This window comes from Schistocerca americana, chromosome 1 (assembly GCF_021461395.2).
Source record: "Schistocerca americana isolate TAMUIC-IGC-003095 chromosome 1, iqSchAmer2.1, whole genome shotgun sequence".
Classification (NCBI taxonomy): domain Eukaryota; kingdom Metazoa; phylum Arthropoda; class Insecta; order Orthoptera; family Acrididae; genus Schistocerca; species Schistocerca americana.
The window spans coordinates 438,422,263-438,444,885 of NC_060119.1; the positions used below are offsets into that span (position 1 = coordinate 438,422,263).

The 22,623-nt window shown below is 38.4% G+C and overlaps 1 protein-coding gene across 1 annotated transcript in view; it reads right to left on the reverse strand.

Annotated features, from left to right (window-relative positions):
- LOC124559509 (myosin-16-like) overlaps nt 1-22,353 on the reverse strand; it is a 52,270-nt gene extending 29,917 nt beyond the window's left edge. The window contains exons 1-3 of the mRNA XM_047130912.1: nt 21,952-22,353; nt 20,506-20,988; nt 554-847 (exon numbers count right to left, since the gene is read on the reverse strand). Of these exons, the coding sequence (XP_046986868.1) occupies nt 554-847; nt 20,506-20,988; nt 21,952-22,353 (1,179 nt within the window). The remainder of the gene's footprint in view (nt 1-553; nt 848-20,505; nt 20,989-21,951) is intronic.
- Between the last annotated feature and the right edge of the window lie 270 nt (nt 22,354-22,623).

Below are 22,623 nucleotides of genomic sequence, written 5' to 3' on the forward strand. Positions count from 1 at the left end.
CCCCCACCCCCCACCCCCCACCCCCCCGTTGGTGTTCACCATTGTTAAAATTTTACATATTCCCTCTTTCTAATGCCCTATCCAATTTATCCACATATTTTAAAAAATTTTCCAAATAATCATCAGACCCATGAACTAAATCACATTGTAATTTTTCAGGTAGCCTCCTTTTCAGTGCATCTATTTGTGTCATTTCACCAAACGGTTTATCTAAATCTATTAATTTTCTCAATTGATCTTTACAAAATGCTTTCATGGTGCCCACTCTCCCTCAGAAAATAGGTCCATTTAAAAATTCAGATTTAATCCTCCCCTGTTCAGATTCTGACCAAAATTTGTTTAAAAAGCTTTTCTCAAAATTTGCAAAGGTTTCCCACTGATCGAAATTTAGGTTAGCCCTGGATAGGGCCTCCCCTTCAAGAAATTTTTTGACAAATTTAATTTTTGAATTATCAGACATTCCTGGCACAAAATTGTCCTTGCAATGGTGCAAAAAATCAACTGGGTGCAAATTATCTCAAGGAAAACTTTTCACTAACAGGTTCGACCATACTGGTCTATGACTGTTCAAATTTTTGTTAACAACATATTCTTCAACTTGATTTATTTTAGTTTTTAATGTGTCTACTTTATTGGTAATATTTGATTCTAAACTGTCAACCTTTTTCTCAACACTACTGATTGCATTAATATTGTTTGCTTTCAAGTCATCTAATTTTGCATCTAGTGATTCATTTTCATTTTGAAGTTCCTGAATTTCCCTGACTCTGTTACTATTTTCAGCAATGAATTCATTTTCAAAAACAATTACTTTTTTCTCCACATTGTCTACCCTCAATTTTATCGCCTGTAAGTTACCTTCCAGTGTATTTTGGACCTCGGTTAACTCAGTTTTTATTACATTTAATTGCTTATTCAAATTCTCCCCTAACCTTTCATCAATTTCAGCCCTCATTTCTGATTTTAAATTATTTATATTTTCATTTTGCTTGTTCAGGAGTTGCAGTATTAATTCTAAATTCTACCTAAATTCTATTTTATCAAGTTTTTGATTCTCCCCCCCCCCCCTGCTATTCCTTCCCCTTCATTAATTTTGTCCATTATTAACTGTTAACAAAAAATGAACCAGTAAAAATGACAATACCAAATTACAAAATTCGTTAGAATTTTTACTTAGCTTATAGCTGAAGTCTTCTCCGTCAGAATCCAGTCATAGTGTTTATTTTAAATCCTTTGTTGTCCCATTGTCTTTTGCATCCATTTTTCGTCCTGTGGTTGTGTTCCCTTAATATTTGATTGTCAGGTTTTTGTCAACATTTTTCATAACAGATTCACTATGTACTTTTCCTGAAACACATCTACTGTTAATTTTTGAATATTTGGTGCTGCCTATCCCAGCAAGAGCACCCACGTTCTAACAACCCTACCACAACAAAGGCCAAAAATTAATTATGATTGTAGTGTTGCTCACGCTGCTAAATATTGCATTTTCGGGCAACAACAAAGTTATATTGTGTGGCAGGTATCATTAGAGCACAGTTAATGAAGTCATTTCTTGAAATAATGGATAAACTAGGCACTCATCTTTTCGTGTTTCCCACATGGTCTCGTTGTGAACTCATGGCTCAATCGTCAAAAATCTAGGTAATGATGATTCCAAGCTTGGATGCAAAGAGGCCTAGGTGTAATTCTGCAATATTCAATAGTTTTACAGATGTGTTTCATAAAACATTCTTGAAGATTAAACTTTTGCAAGTTAAGACAATGGTGATGTAAAAAAGTAGTCAGCACTCCGAATTTAAGTTACACTTCTTTTTTATTACTTTTGTTGCAACATCACTTCACAATATAAAACATACTTGAAAATATCTAACTCATTGTTAAAGTTCACATTTCATAAACTGACTACAATTTGCGTCTTTTCAACATGATGACCAAGACTCGACACACTAATAACCACTTATGAGCCCAAAATTCAGAGTTACAAGTACGTCAAAGATCATAGTGACAAAAGAAAGAATACACATAAGAATAATATCATTGCAATATAAACATATTGATGTATCAAAGTACCTCTACATTAATGAAATCAAATCTGAATGTTGTCACATAAATATGTTAATTATTTTACAGAAACACAGTAGAATATTGCTGGTATCGAGAGGTTGAGGTGAGGTGCCATAATGGCTACGTAATTCAAGTACCATCACAGCATGCAAGAACAATTAAGGAAAGAAGTATTTAACCCGGAACCTTTCTGTTCAAAATCTGTAAGTCTACTACGGTGATACATTGAGAAGTATTTAAACAAAGCAAGATACTGGGATGAGCCTACAATGCTTAAGGATATTTTGAAGGCAACACTTCCAGCTGAGATGTGAGAAAAATTTATTCATGCATCAGAGGAGAATGTAAAAGAATTTAGGTCAGTCTTGGACCCCATTGACTTGATCCAAGAAGACATTAAGACAAGAGCAGATAGACACAACTCGTAATCGCAAGCGAATAATGCCTATGGCAGCCGTGCAAGCAATCAGCTTATTCAAAAAACAAATGTGAGTTACACCCCGCAGCATTTTAATAATTATGATGAACATTGTAACCAGCATAGTGGCAATGGGAATAATTTCTGCTATGGAAGAAACAGATGGAATAGACACAATAAATGATAAAACCCATGATACAGTGTAAATCCAAATACTACAAATTGGCAAAACAATAACAGACAGATGCGGCCTTCTGTGCCAATGAATAATGACTGGAGACAACAGACACCAGATATTACAGAAATGAGAGAGGGTGTGATTCATGGAAACGAATCACACTTGGAAAATTAATTTTGACCGAATCGTGCCCCAGAGGACTGGTCGAGGAAAGGTATGGGGGCTATGGGCAGAAAGTTCATATGATGAGATATAATGAGGGAAAGTTAATAGAAGAGAAGCTATGTGCTGACACAACCAAATGTACAGAAGAATACTTATAAGAACCCACATCTGCAATTAAAGTTGTAATAGAGGGTATTCCAGTGACAGTAGTTTTGGATATGGGCGCATCAGTAAATTTACTATCTATGAACCTACTTAATACATTAGTGAAGAAGACCCAGTTACAAACTTTTACTGCACAACTTTAAAAGATACTAGGAGTGTTTGGCATGTGATCCCAACCCCTGAGGGTACAGATGATGCTAAAACTGAATCTAGGAAATGTGGCGATAACAGGCGCGTACATAAGTAGTTGATAAATTAATAGTCAACAGTGTTCTTGGATTAGAGACTATCCTAGAGAAGGATGCAAAATTAGACTTTTCTACTGGGAAGGTAAATTTTTGGATCAAATGTTCAAATGTGTGTGAGTTCCTAAGGAACCAAACTGCTGAGGTCACCGGTCTCTAGACTTACACACTACTTAACCTAACTTGAACTAACAACAACAACAACAACACCACACACACACACACACACACACACACACACACACACACACACACACACACGCTCAAGGGAGGACTCGAACCTCCAGTGGGAGTGGCCGCGCAATCAGTGACAGGGTGCCTCAAACCGTGTGGCCACTCTGCGTGGCAAAATTTTTGTATCAACGGACCTCTAGCCCAGGTAGACCTACTAAGAAAAGAGGGAAATCATGAAGATACTGCCTAGGGGCAAAGATACAATTAATAATAAAAGAACACCGCCAATTCAAGACAAGTTTGATTAGAGTAGTGCAAGTAGAAGTATCTGAGCAGATACAACAGAAGTTAAGTGAACCAGAGCACTTTAAGGAAGAGCAAAGGACCCAATTGTCTGCTCAATTATGGAAGTATACGAGAGTATCTGAAGAGCAACCAGGTATCATGAAGGGTTGTACATGTCATGTGAATGTCAAGCCACACAGAACATACTGTCATAGTTCCTATCCTGTGTCTTGGAAACTACACAGTGCAGTGGACCAAGAAATATAGGTGGAGGCATGCATTATCCTGAGCAAATATAACACAAATCTTGACTTCCAAATATAACCCTGGCATGAACCCAATTGCAAGGGTTTTTCATGAATTAAACAGCTTTATGTGAACCTATTGCCATGTGAAACAAACAAGATGGATAAAATAACTTGATACCTTTGAGGAAATCATGAACAATTTACCTCATAAGACCACAAACCTTACACCAGCTGAACTAATGTTTGAGAGAATAGAAAAAAATGAATGGACAGATAAGATTCCAAAGATATTACAAGAAGAAACCCACTGGCAAGATAAGATTAGAACAGCTTTAATAAATCTCACTGAAAAGGCAAGAAAAAGCAAGACAGATTTTGTCAAGAGGGTATTACAAAGACTATCCTTTGGCATTGGGGAAAAGGTATCATTATGGACACATCCACATGCATCAATGCTGAGGTCATCGGTCCGTAGACATACACACTACTTAATCTAACTTATTCTAAGGACAACCAACGCACACACACCCATGTCTGAGGGAGGACTTGAACCTCCAATGGGAGGAGCCATGTGAACTGTGACAAGGCAACTTAGACAAAGCGTCTAACCCTCATGGCTGGCCACTAATGTATGAACAACCGTTTGAGGTAATGAGGATACCAAATACAGGAGAATATCTTTTAGGACATCCTGAAACAAGAAATATAAAGGGATTATATCCCTATCATGGTTTAAAAAAGTTTCATTCCTGAAGGAACAAAGAAATAGCAGAGAAAGAAATTAATTTAACTAAGAATAATATAAGTATAGGAAATTTTCTTTATAATTTCATATAAGCATATGATGGTACAATAGAAATGCATAAGAGATGATTCACAAGGATTATTTAATTAGATATGTTTTGTTTCAGCAACATGGTTTTAGTTTTATGAAGGAAAATTTAATTATGATGTTTCTTAATTTCATTTAAGACTATAGTCATTAGTGGATATCTGTTTCAGTTTTTTATGAAAATGTTAGCATTAGGTATTACTCATGCAAACAAAGTTTTCATTCAGCACAGTGACTGACTCATGCAAACAAAGTTTTCATTCAGCACATTGACTGATGGGAGCGACTGTAAATGGGAAATGCCTTTACAGTTACTCCCATCAGCCACTGCACCGAGTGTCAACTTTGTTTGCACATTTAATACATGAGAATATTCACATCAAGAGCAAATGACTACATATATTCAAGGCAACAGCATATAACAAAAGATGATTAAATAGTTTAAAGACAAAAGTCAGTACACTTGGTGGGGTTTTTACGAAATTTGGTTGAGATGGATTACAAATGAGGATATTGGGAAGGACCATTCTGAACAGGTTTAGCAAGAAATGTATGATCATTGTGGGGTGTTTGAAATTAAATTGTTAAGAGTAAGAGCTATGACAACATATTAAGAGAACCAACTGAGATGAATTTATGTAGCTTTGGGAGTAGTAAATAAATTTGTAATTGAATATGATAGAAGCTAGAGTCAGTTTTGAAGACTGGCAGAAGCACAGTTTAGTGATGTATACTGTGAACAACAATGAACTTCCAATGAAGTGCTGTGTATTGCCAGTTGCAAAATAAGTTATGAACACATGCTGGTGCAGTGTTATAAATAGGAACTAGTGATGAGGTGCAAGAGTGATTATCTGTGTGCTAAAGAGCAAAGATATACTAAGCGGCACCTACAATAACAATTATTGGCCTTCATTAAAATAGTATGTGATGACACTAACAGGAATTATCACCATAGTTTACCATGGACAATGTGAGTGTATTGATATGGTATTCTGATATTCATAAATGACTATGTAAAGGCAAAACTGATAAATATGATGAAAGATTACTCAAATTCTGAGTAATAAAGTTGTGTACTATTTCTTCCAAATCTCTGAATTCAGATCAGTAGAGTGAGAATGAAAATTATATGTGCTAACCCATTCTCTCACAGCACTTTTCCATCAGTAATGATTAGCATTGATACATGTTCTGGGGTATGTTACATGTTTACACATCATCGCCCTGTGAATGGCGATATGAGAGTCTTGTAGTGATGTTGGGTGTCAGCCAAAACAGATGTCAGTTAATCAGCTGATCGGCCAGCACATGTCAACAGAGTTCATGTGCTGACCACCAGGAGTACTGTTAGATGATTTCTCCTTGTTGCAGCGCATGCTCCATGAATTTAATAACTTGATTTAACTTTTTTTAGTATTACTGTTACTGTTACTGATTTCCTCTCTTAGTTACCAAAAACACTGGTAATATTCGTTGCACTGGAAATGTTCCATAATATTTTTCCTGCTGTTATGTTAACTTAAAATAAACTTCTCGTCTAAATAATGTGTTGAACAGAATTATGCTTCGAGGGTATCTTATTCTCACTGTGGACAAGAACGTGATAATGAGATCGCAAGTACAACACACACAACTTGTGACAGTGGTGACCAAAACATGATCACAGTTAGAGAGAAAATAAATCAGCAGCACAAATGGGTAGCAGCAAACGTCAAGAATCATAAATTGGAGTGGAGACAGACCTGCCAACCATATCAAGACTGGCCGTGTGGCTACTGCTGTTTTGACCCCGCAACCCAGCATTATGGTTTGCTCAGGCAGTAGCAAGTTTCCTCTGCACCAGAGTGACTGCCAATTCCATTACATTTGCACTGTTGGTCAGTCAGCTAAACCACCACTATGCAGCTGAAGTTCAAGGTATTATAACTTCACCTCCGAACTTGGAATCAGGCACGAAATCAAAGACTGAATTAATACAAAGGGTGTCCACTTCGCAGGAAGATTGAGTGCAGCAGGTTGTCACACAAGAGGATGTCAGTGACAGAAAACTATTGCAGTATATCTGTCAGTTAAGAAGCTGATGAGATTCTGTATGAGAAGGAATTAAAAAAGTTAAAACCAGGATTAGAACCTTTCGGCTTACTCAAGAAGATGGATGAAATTATCCATGTTTTCAAAATTGTTTTCCGATCTGGAATTCTGATATTGTGCAACTACAGTATCGATTAAGACACCTAGTTGTGGAAAGTATAAGACAAATGGATTTTCCCATTCCTCAGATGAAGATTGGATGGATCAGGTCCATATTTGAGTTCAAAATGAATCTGGAGAAATTCAACTAATTGGATGGATCAGGTCCATATTTGAGTTCAAAAATGAATCTGGAGAAATTCGTCTAACCCTTCTCTTCCGGGAATCTTTAATAGTTGACCATTCCTTAGACGAATTTCGATTGTTTCATGCCACAACCCTGAGTACCTGTTCCTGAGGTCCCCTCTGGTCTCTCAAATCCATTATGTCTCCTGTCCGGTACACCAATGCGACAACTGTCCTCCGTGCTGTGTCCCATGTTCCTGTTTGATCAGTTTCACCGCAGTTCAGTAAGACATCGATGAAGAAAATTTTTCAGAAGATTGTAAAAATTTTCATGTGTAAAGATTTTTTTTGGCTATGAGGCAGATTTTATCTTTCCTATGAATTCTAGAATATCTGTCAAATTTCTAAATTATTCTGTCTTTCCTATCATCTGTGATACCTAGTTGGGGTCTAAGCCTCAAGGTGTGTATATCTCCATACCAAAATTAGTTAATTATCACAGCACAGTATAGATATTACAAGACATTGATCACTCAGAGGTCGTAATTCGTTGAGAGATTATCTCCGAATTAATAAACTTTAATTTGCTAGATTGTTGGACCTATCACCCAGACTCATCAAACAACACAGCACACAGCTGAGTCAAATGATCTGCGTAGTGAGTAAATGTTTTAGAGATTTCAGGTGGAGCAGATGACGATGAGTAATTTCCGCAAGATTGCTACTGCGTAATGCATCTCTTGTTCTCCTGTGGTATTTAAAATGAAACATTTACATTTTTCAGGTTTTCAGGAGAGTAAAGATAAAATTAAATAAGGAACTAAGCTAAACCAACTGAAACCAATAACTAAACCAATAATTAATATAAAAGCACGCATAACAAATATCAATTTATAATAATAAATAAATAAACAATAGTTTTAATTAACTAACCAATAGTAATACATTAAAATTGGGCCACAGTGGTTTGCATATAGCTCCAAAAAGGAGGTTACATGTTGCCACACTCACTATAACTTAATGGGCTCCAAGAAGTGGATACTCCATTCTCAGGATGTGAGAAAGTGAGGCAATTGCTGAATAATGTTGCGCTCAAGTACGGTATCAATCTTGCCTAGTAGTCCATAGGGATCACAGGAGCATGCAATGCTGCTTTATAGACTCACAAAACTGACTCATCATCAAAATCTTCATGGGTTATGTACCTATCTGGAGCACTACAAAAGCCATTAAGTTCTGATAATGAAGTAACTTGAACATAAACATTAACACCAGAAGAACATTAAATTGCTGCACCAATCTTGTGGACAGCTTGGCATCAATGTGGGAAGTGCCAGGAGTTTTTGATGTTTCCTGTTGCATGCTTTAGGGCAAAACCCATGTGCAGCAGCAAAGAGGTGTATTGCAGAGAAAACTTTTGTCCTTGAGTGTGTAAATTTCATGATGTGGCTTTTTTCCAGGTGACACATCAGCTGCTACAGTGTGAGATCATCTGCTTGAACACATGAGCTGTAGGCACAAATGACTAGTACTGTGTTACCACAAAACATTATGCTATGTCCGCGAACCTAACTGAATCATGCTCGCCCTGCCATCGCTAACCCCAGCGGCACATGCGCGGTGGTCAGCCTTAGCTTCCCATCGCAGCTGCCAGAAGTTCATGGCATTGTCTCGGGCTAAAGACATCACACCATTCAATAGTTCTTACCTGCAGCTCCCTCTATGATCACAAGATATAACGGGAGCACAGACCCGATGCATGGCCACTCGCTCTTGCTCACTAGCTGTGTTAATATCGAAGTGTTATTGTATAGATCTTATATTACAACCTTGGGCTTAGAACTTAGTTACGATTTGGATTGTACTGTGGATTTGTGAATTGTATTGTGAACTTAATTACATAGCTACTTGCTACAAGAGCAATAGATGGTGCCTGCTTCAGTGTGGAGAATAAAGATAAGTAATCTTCCTGATTGCTGGCGCCTTACTTTGAGACTAATATTTTCTCGGCCATAAGATCTTGCGTCACACCCCAGTCACATCCTGCTACCAATTCCAACTTATGTTTGCTACTCCAGGCAGACATAAAAGTGGTGATGAGGCTATTTCATTTTGCTGTGTCATGGGCGGACTTTGCTTCCCAATGCCGCTATCACCTCCTCATGCCAGATCATACTCCACTTCATGCACCATTTCCTCATTGCTTGTGCCTAACCAGGTTTAACTCTATTTGTTGTGGACTTTTCTGCTTGCAGAGTGGAGAACTTTTTATCTTTGTTTTGTTTGTTATTAACTTGTGAGGCGCGATTGACTTTAACTAATATGGCAGATCCATCGCCTCCACACTTTGGTCCTACCACTACGGCACAAGCATCTGCTGCTCCGGCGGTTATGCGTGAACAAATATGGGTTTTGTGGATGCAGCAGATGACACAGCTCTTCATTGGCATATAGCAGCTGGTTGCACCGCAGAGGCAACCGACCTCCCCAGCTGCAGTCAGCCCAACCAATTGGCTGACCTGCACGCCGCCATTCTGTGAATTCAAGGAGGAAACTGAAACTTGGAATGAATACCTCGCTCTCTTCAAGGCACATGTCCCAGCTCACCAACATCCAGGTCAGCTTAAATTTGCATTCTTGTTGGCTTCTGTGGATGTTAATGTGTATCGTTTGTTGGAGAAACTCTTCCCCATCACCCACCCAAAATCATTAGCCTACAACCAGTGTGTTCAGGCCCTGTGTACATACTTTGACTCACAAACTTTAGTCACTGTGGTTAGATTCCGTTTTTTTTGCTTCCGTCGACAGCAAGGTCAAACTTATAAACAATGGGTGGCGGAATTGAAAGGTTTAACCCGTGATTGTAAAGTTGCAAGCGACTATGGAACATCGTTTGCTGATGCCATGATTCGTGATGCAATCACTCAAAGTGTGCTGGATGTTCATGTTTGGGAGCAACTCCTATGGATCCCAGATCCCTCCCTTGATCAGGTACTGGTTATACTAGAGAGCAGAGACGCATGTGAGAATGCACAAAATAGTTTTGAAGTGCCTACAATTTGTCGTATGTCTGACAGTCCTAGTTTGCAATGGACCAACCACTGTAAGGACAAGTCGCCACACACTCCGCGTGTTCCCAAACAGCAGGGCGGAAGTGACTGGCATTTCCATCAACTGCCTTCGCTACGGAATAAACAGGTTGCTTCCTCCTGGACGCCATTGAAATCTTGTCCTAAGTACAATGTTCGTCACCTCCGCAAAAACTGTCCCTCATGAAATTACTCTTGTTACAAATGTGGAAAGACTGGACATGTGCAGTCCATATGCCAGCAGCTGAAACAAAATACTTTGGCATCTAGAACGTCTGACCATGCTCCGTCTGTTAATGCTATTGCCTCTAATGCAGACAGTGTTTCGCACAGTGTTGTTGCAAGTGATTTGTGGAGTGGTGTGTATGTCATTCATGGTGGTAGTGTTTTGCCACCCTCTGTGCACCAGCAGGCTACCAAACTGTACATAGACTTGTTTATTGCTACCCATCATGTGACGTTTCAACTTGATACCAGTGCTTCCATGACACTTATCAACAGTAATGTGTATGCACTTATTGGAAAGCCTAAACCTGCCATGCCCTCTTCTACACTCACAGCATATAGTGGCGAGCATATCTCTGTACTTGGCATGTGCAGCCTGCCAGCAACATATCATGACGTGACCAGGACAGTTCAGTTCCATGTAGTGGCCACACCCTCATGCGAAAACATTTTCAGACCTGACAATTTTGATTTGTTCGGCCTAAGCATACAGAACAATGTCTTAGCAATCAGTGCCCTTCCTACTCTAGACGCTGTGGTCCCCCTCTGTGAGGAGTTTCCTGAACTGTTTAGCAGTGGTTGGGCTGCGTACGTGATTATGTTGCACACATCACCCTCAAGGAAAACGCCCAGCCACATTTTTGCAAAGGCAGATCAGTGCCTCATGCATTACGTGACCAAGTAGCAGACAAACTCAATTCTTTGCAAACTGCAGGAGTCCTTGCACCAGTTAATGCTAGTCAGTGGACCTCCCCATTAGTTGCGCTTAAAAAGCCGAATGATTCTTTACGTCTTTGTGTGGATTTCAAGAGTACTGTGAATCCACAAATTATTGTTGATAGCTATCCTCTCCCATGCCCTGAGGAATTAATGGACAAATTAGGTATGGCAAGATATTATTCCAAGATAGACTTGTGGGATGCGTACTTGCAGATTCCATTAGATGAAGCATCCCAAAACATTTTCATGATTAATACTCACTTGGGTCTCTTCAAATATTTGCTTCTCCCCTTTAGCAGTTCATCTGCTCCTGCTATTTTTCAGTGTTACTTATCAAAACTGACTGCCAAGGTTCTGTTTCGTTCAAATTACTTGGACAACATCATCATTGCCGGTCATACTCTGAATGAACATTTGCAGACTTTGTGTCACCTCTTTACAGTGTTGTTGGAGGCAGGACTAAAAGTGAACAGATATAAATGTGTGTTTTTCTGAACATAAATTGAATATATGGGACATGTAATCAATGCAAAAAGTGTCCATCCCTTACGGTCACATCTTCGTGCCATTGCCAACCTTCCTTCTCCTAAAAATTTGTCGGAATTACAATCTGTGTTGGATAAAATAACGTGTTATCATAGGTTCATTCCTAATGTAGTACAAGTTGCTGCACCATTGCACCAATTATGTCAGCGCAACATTCCATTTGTATGGACGGCCGAATGCCAAGAGGTGTTCCAGAAACAGAAAAACGCGCTATTGAGTGATCGTTGCTTGTCCACTTTGATCCCTCCAAACCAGTTGTGCTTGCTGTGGATGCTTCGTACTATGGCTTAGGTGCTGTGTTGTCCCACCGTGTTTTTGACAACGATAAAAGGCAACACAAGAGGCTACCACATGCGTTTGCTTTTGAAAATAGACAGACAGAAGTGAGCACATTTCAGCAAAGGACAAAGATGCAGTATCCTTCAAAGGAGGCAATTGTGTCAACAACTGATACATTTGAGGTGAAATCCAGTAAAGGAACAGAGACTTACATGGTTGTTCATCCATGACATGAAATGCCAAGAAGTGCTGTCGAAGACGTTTTTCATGATCAGACCAGTCTTCCACCATCTCGTCATAAGGAGGAAAAGGAGGTATAGCCAACGACAAGAAATGCCCTGCATTTGACGCCGCGATGAATTCGTGAATCGCCGCTGTTAGAAGTGTTTGCTGTTCAAGGAGATTTTGCAATAGTTGCTCGACAGTAGCCATGGAAACCTGTGGGTCAACGGTGAAAAGGAAAAATCCACTACCTCGTCACCAATTGTTATAACATCAAGTTTAACACATATGCAATAAGACAGACAGGATGTTGTGGACTACTTCTAGTGGGGTTTCATGCAAAGCTTAGTTTACAAGACTCCTGTAGAGATAAAGTGAGATCTGCTAGCATGAGTTCTGGCGACTATGCTAGAAACTTAAGAGACAACAAGTAGGATGAAGAGTGTTACCAGAAGATGCTTTGCCACACATGCATTGTTCTGACACAAGCTGCTGTTGCAATGCATCAGTATTGTTCTATATGTACAGTGTGCTGAGTTCTTTTTGTTTTGGAATAATGCAAACATGTAATGTTTAAGTGTTAATACAAACAAATGGGGCTCATTACGTTTCCTTTCAAATTGTTACCTAATAATTATACAGTATCACACTTAATTCAGTTCATCAAGCAGAAATAGGTGAGTTATACATCTAAACTGAAACCGTTGTAGAATGCGAATGGTACATTTCCAGGCATGGCTTCCTATTTAAAAAAATTATGTACTCACTTCCCCCTTCAAGTTGTAGAAGTTTGTAATGGGAATTTCTGAACACCCTGTATAAACAAGTATGAAATTTGAGCTGTATAAACATGACACAAAAGGATTTGTATACCACTGAAATACTTTTTCTAATGTGTATATTCACCAACTCAGTATAAGATCTACATCACCTGTTCTGAAATAATAGTGTTGTTGTGCCAAGTATTCTTTGTACTTCAAGATAATATTTCTGTTTAGCTATATGTTCTCTGCAGCTTGTAGTTTCTTGACAACATCTCTCTGTACAAAGTATAACAATTTACATGTGATGTATTACAAGAGAGAAAGGAGCCTATGACCACAGGAGGCAGTCTATTTTGTCGTTTTATCTTCACATTTAGATATACACTTAGTTTTTAGTCAAAACCTCTATAAAACCATGTTCTGAAATAGTGTTCTTGATTCTTCACTACACAGGTTACTTCAAAGCCATAACACAACGCTCACATATCATACTAACAAACTGATAGAGTGACCTTGTGTCTGGGGCTGTCTGAACAAATTCCTGCCTGCATACTATTAGCCACTGATATATTGAAAGAAACTCTTCATGTCAGAATAAGTAACCCTTTATTGGTTATTGGTAATGACATATGTTAGATTGAGGCATTTTACATGGAAGTAGAATCAATCTGACAACTAGAATAGACACTAGTCAAAAATCATTTCCACAACTAATAAACAATGGAATAAAAGACTATTCTAAAAGTAAGCACACAAGCATAATAGAATACAATGACTCTAGTGCCTGGTGTGGAAGCACTTCGAAAGCATTACAAAATTATGCACGAGAACAGCACTACTTGCACTGGAGCCCCTGCTGGGAAAGTGAAGTGGTGTCCAAAAATGTTGTATGGTAATGGATGCTACAACCCAATTGTGTTGTTTCTCCAGTGGGCTTCTTCATGTCAACAGTTGTTGGAACCCTTGGTGACAAAGCAGTTGTAACTGAGTTGCAATTGTGCTGTGTTGACCTCATTTTGTATTAACGATAATTAAAGCATGAAGCCCCATCATTGCACTGCTCTATGTAGTCCAGAGTATAACATAGTTGCAACAGGTGTTTGACACCATCAGAGCATAGTGTTATGTGTGAGCACTTGAGATGGATTTTGTATACATATGTAGGACTGGCGACATGCCTACAGTTACCAAGGCTGGGTGTGGGAGATGTGTTCTGTCAATGAACAAATAAAATTACCATCTGTCAAGTTATGTAGCTGCAAGAACCATGTACCCAAAACTCCCTTGGCAGCCATAACATTTCACCATACATCAGTTTGGCAGCTGAAGCATCAAAATCTGGGTTGTGTTTCTTGGACCAAGCAAAAGCATTAGGAGGGCTGTTTTTCTCAACTTGTATCATGGTAAATCAGGGTTGCTTTCAACGATCGGTGGCAGCATTCTGTCATCCCACTGCTTGTGGGGTGATAGCTCATCTTTCTATGAAACACAGTGTCACATAATTTAGTCAACCATATAAATAGTCTGTACTCAAATTGTTGTCTGCAATCTGTCACGACATGTGAAGGATAGCCACAATATGACACATCCAACAAGAAACAAAGGCATAAGCTAAGGTCTCTGCTGAGATGTTGTCTACTCATGCAGTTTCTGGCCAGTAGGCAAAGCAGTCTATCATTGTTAATAAATAACATTTGCCTTTCAATGCAGGTAAGGAGCTGACAATAACAATACAAACATGTGCAAATCAAACTGTTTTACCTGGAAAGTTATCCACTGGCACATGCACATGTCTGTTGGCTATGTTGAGATGCCATTTAATACATGGCCGTGCCCAGTCTCAGCAATGTTTCTTGACTTCTGGCCATGTAAAACCAATTGTAGGAGAAGTGGAAAATGTATGGCAGAAGAAAAATAAAGAGTTAAAAAACGCAGCAATAGATGGTACTGTAAGACACAAATGTCAAATGACTCATACAACAATGCCTAACGTGTACACATTTGATGTTAAACAAATTGTACTTATCAGTGTGCATGGCTGTACAAGTGTGATACTGTTAGTTACATAAGCCCATCCACCATGGCAAGATCATATCACATCGGATGGGAAAAATTTGTTTTTAATTGTTCTGAGGCCCAAAACTGCATAAAAAGCATCACTCACATCAGTTTTTAATTGTCCTGTGGCCAAAACCCACATAAAAATCATCAATCACATTGGTTTTTAATTGTCCTGAGGCCAAAAACCACATAAAAAGCATCAACCAAAATCAAATCGGATTATTAATTTCCATGTGAGTGGTGCAAATCATGTTCAGTATGCTGTCCACCATATTCTGCAACAAGTTTAAATCAAGAAACAGTATGTTCTACAACTGATTGAAGTGTTTTCAGGGTCATGTTCAGAATGTGTTGTGCAATGCATGCCTTCTATGCAACTAAGTTTGCAGTCGGAACACTGATAGTCCTACAGCCAGAAGTCACACGGATTAAGATCAGGTGATTGGGATGACCAGGCTGTAGGGAAATGGAGGCTGATTATTCTAGCACTTCTGAAATTGCACTTCAGCAGCTGCTTAACTGGATTTGCAATGTGTGGAGATGTGCCATCTTGCATAAAAATGATCCCATCTACAGATCCATGCTATTGGAGAGCTGGAATGCTGTGGTTGCACAAAAGACACTCATAGCACTCACCAGTGATGGTACAGGTAACAGGACCAGAAGCACTTGCCTCTTAAAAAAAATATGGCCCTGTGATAAACGATGCCATAAACCTGCACCACACAGTGAACTTTCCAGGATGAAGTGCTACTAGTTGATATGTGTGTGAATTTTCCATTGCACATGTTTAACAATTCTGTGTATTGACATACCCTGCCAGATGGAAGTGGGATTTGCCCGACCACAAAATCTTCCACAGCCCATCATTGTCCAGTTCCATATGAGCAAGAAATTCTAAAATGAAGGTCTCTCTTGCTGGCAGGTCAACAGGAAACAACACATACACAAGGGTAATTTTGGATGGCTACACAGTGCATGGGGTATGTCCAATGTTCAGGCAATTCTCCATGCACTACACATTTGCACACCTCCACTTGTCACCTCCTGCATTGCTATTGCCACTGCTTCCACTGACTTCAAATCAATTCGTTTCCTCCCTCCACCAGGTTGCACACCAAAAGAACCTGTCTTTTCGAATTTCTGAATCATTTTATCCAGACCCACAGCAGTCATTGGAACAACGCCTTTTTCCAAACCCTTCAATGACCGGAACTTACGCAGAGTGACGTGAGCACAGTCATCAGTCTTGTAATACAGCTTTACAAGCAGAGCATGATCCTGCATTGAGACAGTCATGGCAAATGTCACAGACATGAAAGGAGGAAAAGTCATGTACCTGGCGTGTTTATACCAACTTCAATGGATCGTGCGCATGGCAGGTGTTTTTCTGACACATACAGCACCATCTATTGATCAATTTTCACACTGTTTTCTTCTTCTGCTATACGTTTTCCCCCTCCTCTGATAATATTCCATTGCTATTTGACGTCATTCTGACCAGTGGTGTTATTTCTACAGCATTTTGAAAGTTTAACTTTAATTACAGTTACCCAGTATATTATCAAAAGCAAATCTCCTGAATTTCATTGACAGGAAAGAACAAGGTTTGCCACTGGACACATTGCAGTACAACTTTGCATGAGTGCCAGGAATTTCTGCTATCAAAAGTTTGATTGATGATTTGGAGTCTTTAACCAGCCACTATATTGTTTCATAAATGTGTTTTATATCTGTGCTGAACTGAGAAAGGTAGACCAACTTGCCATGCTGACGAACTGTTGGAAGGCACATAGGAGTGGCTTATGTTTGGGAATTGTGTGTCCTCCAGCTGAGATTGGAAATATTTAATGGTTTCATAGATTGCTAAAAGCTCTCTGTTGTAGGCACTACATTTCTGTTGAGGCAGAGACAGCTTGTGTGAGAAGAATACTAGCAGCTGCTATGCTCAATCACAAAGTTGTTTCAACACTGTTCTGATTGCCACTTGACTCGCATCAACTACCAATGCCAGTGGTGCACTCAGTTCTGTCTGCATGAGTAAAGCCAGATCCACTATACTCCACTTGGCTGCTTTGAAATCTGAGATCATCCCATCAATCCACAAAACTGGTGTGTTTCCCTTGCTCTTCGGGACAGTGAGTGCTGCTGTTAATGGTGCTTGGAACTCATTCATTAGAGGTAGATGTCAGCAATAGAAAGTGAAGACACCAACATATGATGCAGTTCTTTGGTGATCTGTAGCCATGTCTTCTGACGGCAAGGGTAGCGAGCTCGACAACATGATCCAGTGGCCAAAAAATCAACTTGTGCCTGGCTGAAGACACGCTTGGCAGTACTTAGGATGACACCATATCCTTCCAATGTTCTGAACACTTCGGTAAGATGTTGATGACGTTAAGACACACTTGGCAGTACTTAGGATGACACCATACCCTTCCAATGTTCTGAACACTTCAGTAAGATGTTGATGACGTTGCTCCAGAGAGGTGGAGAGCATAAAAATGTCATTGAGATAAGCAAAGCAGAAATTTAGGGCTTGTTGCACATAATAAATGAACCTTTGCCTTATTTGCACTGCATTTTGTGGGCCCAACATCACGGACCATCTCTTGAAAAGGTCAAAAAGAGTGATAGTGGCTGTCTTTTGTATGTTTGCTCCCACCATAAGAATCTGCATTTATACCTTTGGACAATCTAAAACACTGAATACAATCATGCCACATAATGCATAACTACAGTCTTGAAGCAAAGGTATGGGGTATTGATTGGGGTCACTTCTAGCTTTTACGGTCCAATAATCACACAAAAGCACCATGTGCCATTCTTTTTTGGTACCAAGTGTAGTGGAGATGATTAGGGGCTACTCAGTGGCCACATCATCCCTTCACAAATCATGATATCAAATCCCACTTTCGCTATGGCAATTCAATCTGGTGACAAGTGACAATGTTTGCGGGAGGCTAATGGTCCTTCTGATTCACCGTGTCATGGGGTATCTCCTTTGTTGCTCCTGGAGGTCTTGTCAGTCTGTTAATCTCTTCAATAAGTCAGCATACTTGCCACATATATCTTGCACAAGTTTAACCATGAGAACTGTCACATCTCAATGAAAACCTACAGTTGTCAACACAATGACACCATCAAAAAGCTGTGTATTCACCATGTCAGGAAGCAGTTGATAATGTGTCAAAAAATCTGCACCTATTGTAGGTTTTGACATGTCTGCAGCCATAAAATCCCATGTGAAGTTATGCCCTATTCAAAAATTCTGACTGATCTACTCTGTATGTCAATATAATTGAATTGTTGGCAGTAGTCAAACAGAACAGGGAGTGGAGCTGCTTGCTGTGCAGTTTTGTGTGTGGGAACACATGTATGTCAGAATCAGTATCTACGAGATATTTCTGCCCAGACTTACGCCCACTGATGAAGGTGCTGAGATGACAGCCAGCAATTGGTCAGTGCACTTACATCTGATTACTACCAACATTTGGGGGTGAGCAGGGCACTGTATTCATGCTTTGCCATGTCCCGAGATCTCCTGTGATACCAGCAAATTGCAGGCTTGTCAGTACCTGACATCAAGGAACTGGTAGACAGAAGGGTAAAGACATGTCAGGCCTATATAGAATTCTGGTCTGTGAAAGTTGTTTCTTTATCTCATCAAATGCTTTTTGACAATCAGATGACCAATCCCAGACAGTATTTTTCTTTAATAGATCACATAAACAAGAAGCGTTCATAGCTTGAGTACTGGCATACTTTCTGTAAAATCCAGCAAGACCAAAAAAAGATTTTAATTGTTTCTTATTTTTAGGAACAGGAGCCTTCTCTATAGCTTCAATTTTTTCTCTGTCAGGTTCAATCCCCTTTTCCGAAATAATGTGTCCCAAAAATTTCAATTCACTTACCCCAAATTTACATTTTTTCTAACTTTAACACACCTGTGTTGGCAATTCAAAATGTTCTTCCCATGTTTTTCCAGAAATCAAAATATCATCTACATATACAGTAAGTTTAGACAGTAGTTCATCCCCCAAAACAAGATCTAATGCTCTAATAAACTCAGCAACAGAAACAGTTAGTCCAAATAGTGCAACGCAGTAATGATAACTTTTTCCCCCCATACAAAAATGCAGTGTACTTTCTAGAATATATTTCTAAAGAAATTTGGTGAAAGCCTGAAGTTAAGTCTAAGCTGCTCATGAATTTCACACATTCAAATTTATGTAACAGTTCATCTATGTTTTCTGGATGATCATTTTCTCTTTTCAAAAGTTTGTTAAGGTGTCTAGAATCAAGTACAAGTCCACACCCCCTCCACATTTGGAAACCACAACCAAAGGATTATTATGATCACTGTTACTTCTTCCATTTTTTGTATCTCACTCTCACCCTTTTTTTTTTTTTTTTTGCAAAAGGAATACTATAAGGCTTGAGAAAAAAAGGTTCATGATTTTTAAGGTGTAAAGTGCATTGATAATTCTTGACTCTTCCAGGTTTTTCATTGAAAACATCTTGAAATTCCCACAATAAATTTTCCAACTGTCTCTATTGTTCACTGTCCAAATTAATTGCTTCCTCTACTTTGCTTTTAACTAGGTTTTCATAATTTTGACCGGAAAAATTTAGCTCAGGCTTGTCATCATAACAGTACAAATTCTCTTCATAGTCTATGATTTTCCTGACATGATTGCAACAGTGTATAATAAACAGTTGTGTACACACAGTAATATTGCTTTTCGGTTCACACACAATTAACTTCACCTCACTCCAGTTAAATGCAGCACTTACCTTTAACACCCAGTCCATGCCAAACACTATGTTCTCTTCTAAACTTGGAATAACAAGACAACCCTGCTCAAATTTTACTTCTTCTATTTCAAATGATAAAAATACTTTACTTTTGATGACTTTACTGTGTTTGCCTGTAGCTCCTCTTATCTTTACTCCCATCACAGGGGCCTCAACAAAATCAACACTCTTTAATTTTATTTCTGAATTTTTCTGAAATGGCTGAAATAGGACCCCCTGTATCAATGAGACATTTACCCTCCCAAATGTTTACTTTACCTTTAATGTATGAAGACCCTAATTCACATTCTTCTACTTTTTCTTTTAATGGCTCATGTAACAGGTCATTTTCAATTTCTCTAAAATTAACCTCATTATTTTCACGATCAGTTTTTAATAGCTTCACACACACATTGACATTTTCATTAACATCATCTATGGATACAACTGGTTGAGCATACAACAGCAATTCATTACATTTTACTCTTTGCCACCAGTGAGGATATAACCTTCTACAAATTTTAGCTAAATAGTTCCAAAACTCTTCCCTATCTGTTTTGTAATAGCAACTGTTCCATAATATTTTTAAAAATTTTTCACCTTTTCCTTCAGAACTTGTATGTGGGTTTAAATACTTCATACTATTAGCTGGCACAACATTTCAGTCCTCTGCTACATTACATTGGTTACACTGGCTTAACTTTACCTGTTCTTCAGATGCATGAGTGTCCACTTCCTCATTACTAACCACACTTACCTCATCATAATGCTCACAGTTATCAACTTCATTATCACATAGATTTACTAATTCACTTGAAATAATCTTGACGAATACCTGATACTCACCAACAGCATTAATCTCACCATCACTTACCTCCGTACAACTCCCAACAACCTCATTAGTTTTCGTATTTTTATCAAAATCTAAACTTTCCTCATCATGCATCCTATCCACAGTCAAATTAAGTTCCATCTCTCTCTCTTCACATAACTTTTCATTTTCATTAAATAACTTATTCAAATCATAGCTGTAATGTTTGTCAGATACTTCAGAATTATATAGATTTTCATTCTCTACCCAATTATAAAATTCTGGCACAATTGCAATATCCTCATCTGGCTTGTTCTCAGAAGTAGTTACCTTATTCCTTTCAACATGATTATTTTCTCTTATCGTATCCCAAAATTTCTGATCAAAATTAAAAGTATTAATTTGGTGTTGAAAATGAGTGTATGTTATTCGTGGTGTGTATTTGTTTTGTCTTTCACTGGTTTTATTATAATAATTAGTTACATTTATCCTTCTTCCTCTATCTGTAAATTCACAGTTGTTATTGTAGGTCCTATTGTGATTAAATTTTCTTGCCCCAAAACTGCCGACCCTCATTGAGGTTGTCTGGAGTTTTCCTGCCTGTTTTCAGTGTTGTTTGATCTCCAATTTTGTTCCTCCCTGTTTCTGTCATCCCACCTGTTTCTATTTCCAAAATTTCTTTTCCCTGTCTCTGTCATTACCATTATGATCCCTATTGTTTCCCCTGTGTTGTTCATGTCTATTGTCTCTGTATTCTCTCCTCTCTCCATACCTGTTTGAATACCACCCCCCCACCCCCCACCCCCCACCCCCCCGTTGGTGTTCACCATTGTTAAAATTTTACATATTCCCTCTTTCTAATGCCCTATCCAATTTATCCACATATTTTAAAAAATTTTCCAAATAATCATCAGACCCATGAACTAAATCACATTGTAATTTTTCAGGTAGCCTCCTTTTCAGTGCATCTATTTGTGTCATTTCACCAAACGGTTTATCTAAATCTATTAATTTTCTCAATTGATCTTTACAAAATGCTTTCATGGTGCCCACTCTCCCTCAGAAAATAGGTCCATTTAAAAATTCAGATTTAATCCTCCCCTGTTCAGATTCTGACCAAAATTTGTTTAAAAAGCTTTTCTCAAAATTTGCAAAGGTTTCCCACTGATCGAAATTTAGGTTAGCCCTGGATAGGGCCTCCCCTTCAAGAAATTTTTTGACAAATTTAATTTTTGAATTATCAGACATTCCTGGCACAAAATTGTCCTTGCAATGGTGCAAAAAATCAACTGGGTGCAAATTATCTCAAGGAAAACTTTTCACTAACAGGTTCGACCATACTGGTCTATGACTGTTCAAATTTTTGTTAACAACATATTCTTCAACTTGATTTATTTTAGTTTTTAATGTGTCTACTTTATTGGTAATATTTGATTCTAAACTGTCAACCTTTTTCTCAACACTACTGATTGCATTAATATTGTTTGCTTTCAAGTCATCTAATTTTGCATCTAGTGATTCATTTTCATTTTGAAGTTCCTGAATTTCCCTGACTCTGTTACTATTTTCAGCAATGAATTCATTTTCAAAAACAATTACTTTTTTCTCCACATTGTCTACCCTCAATTTTATCGCCTGTAAGTTACCTTCCAGTGTATTTTGGACCTCGGTTAACTCAGTTTTTATTACATTTAATTGCTTATTCAAATTCTCCCCTAACCTTTCATCAATTTCAGCCCTCATTTCTGATTTTAAATTATTTATATTTTCATTTTGCTTGTTCAGGAGTTGCAGTATTAATTCTAAATTCTACCTAAATTCTATTTTATCAAGTTTTTGATTCTCCCCCCCCCCCCTGCTATTCCTTCCCCTTCATTAATTTTGTCCATTATTAACTGTTAACAAAAAATGAACCAGTAAAAATGACAATACCAAATTACAAAATTCGTTAGAATTTTTACTTAGCTTATAGCTGAAGTCTTCTCCGTCAGAATCCAGTCATAGTGTTTATTT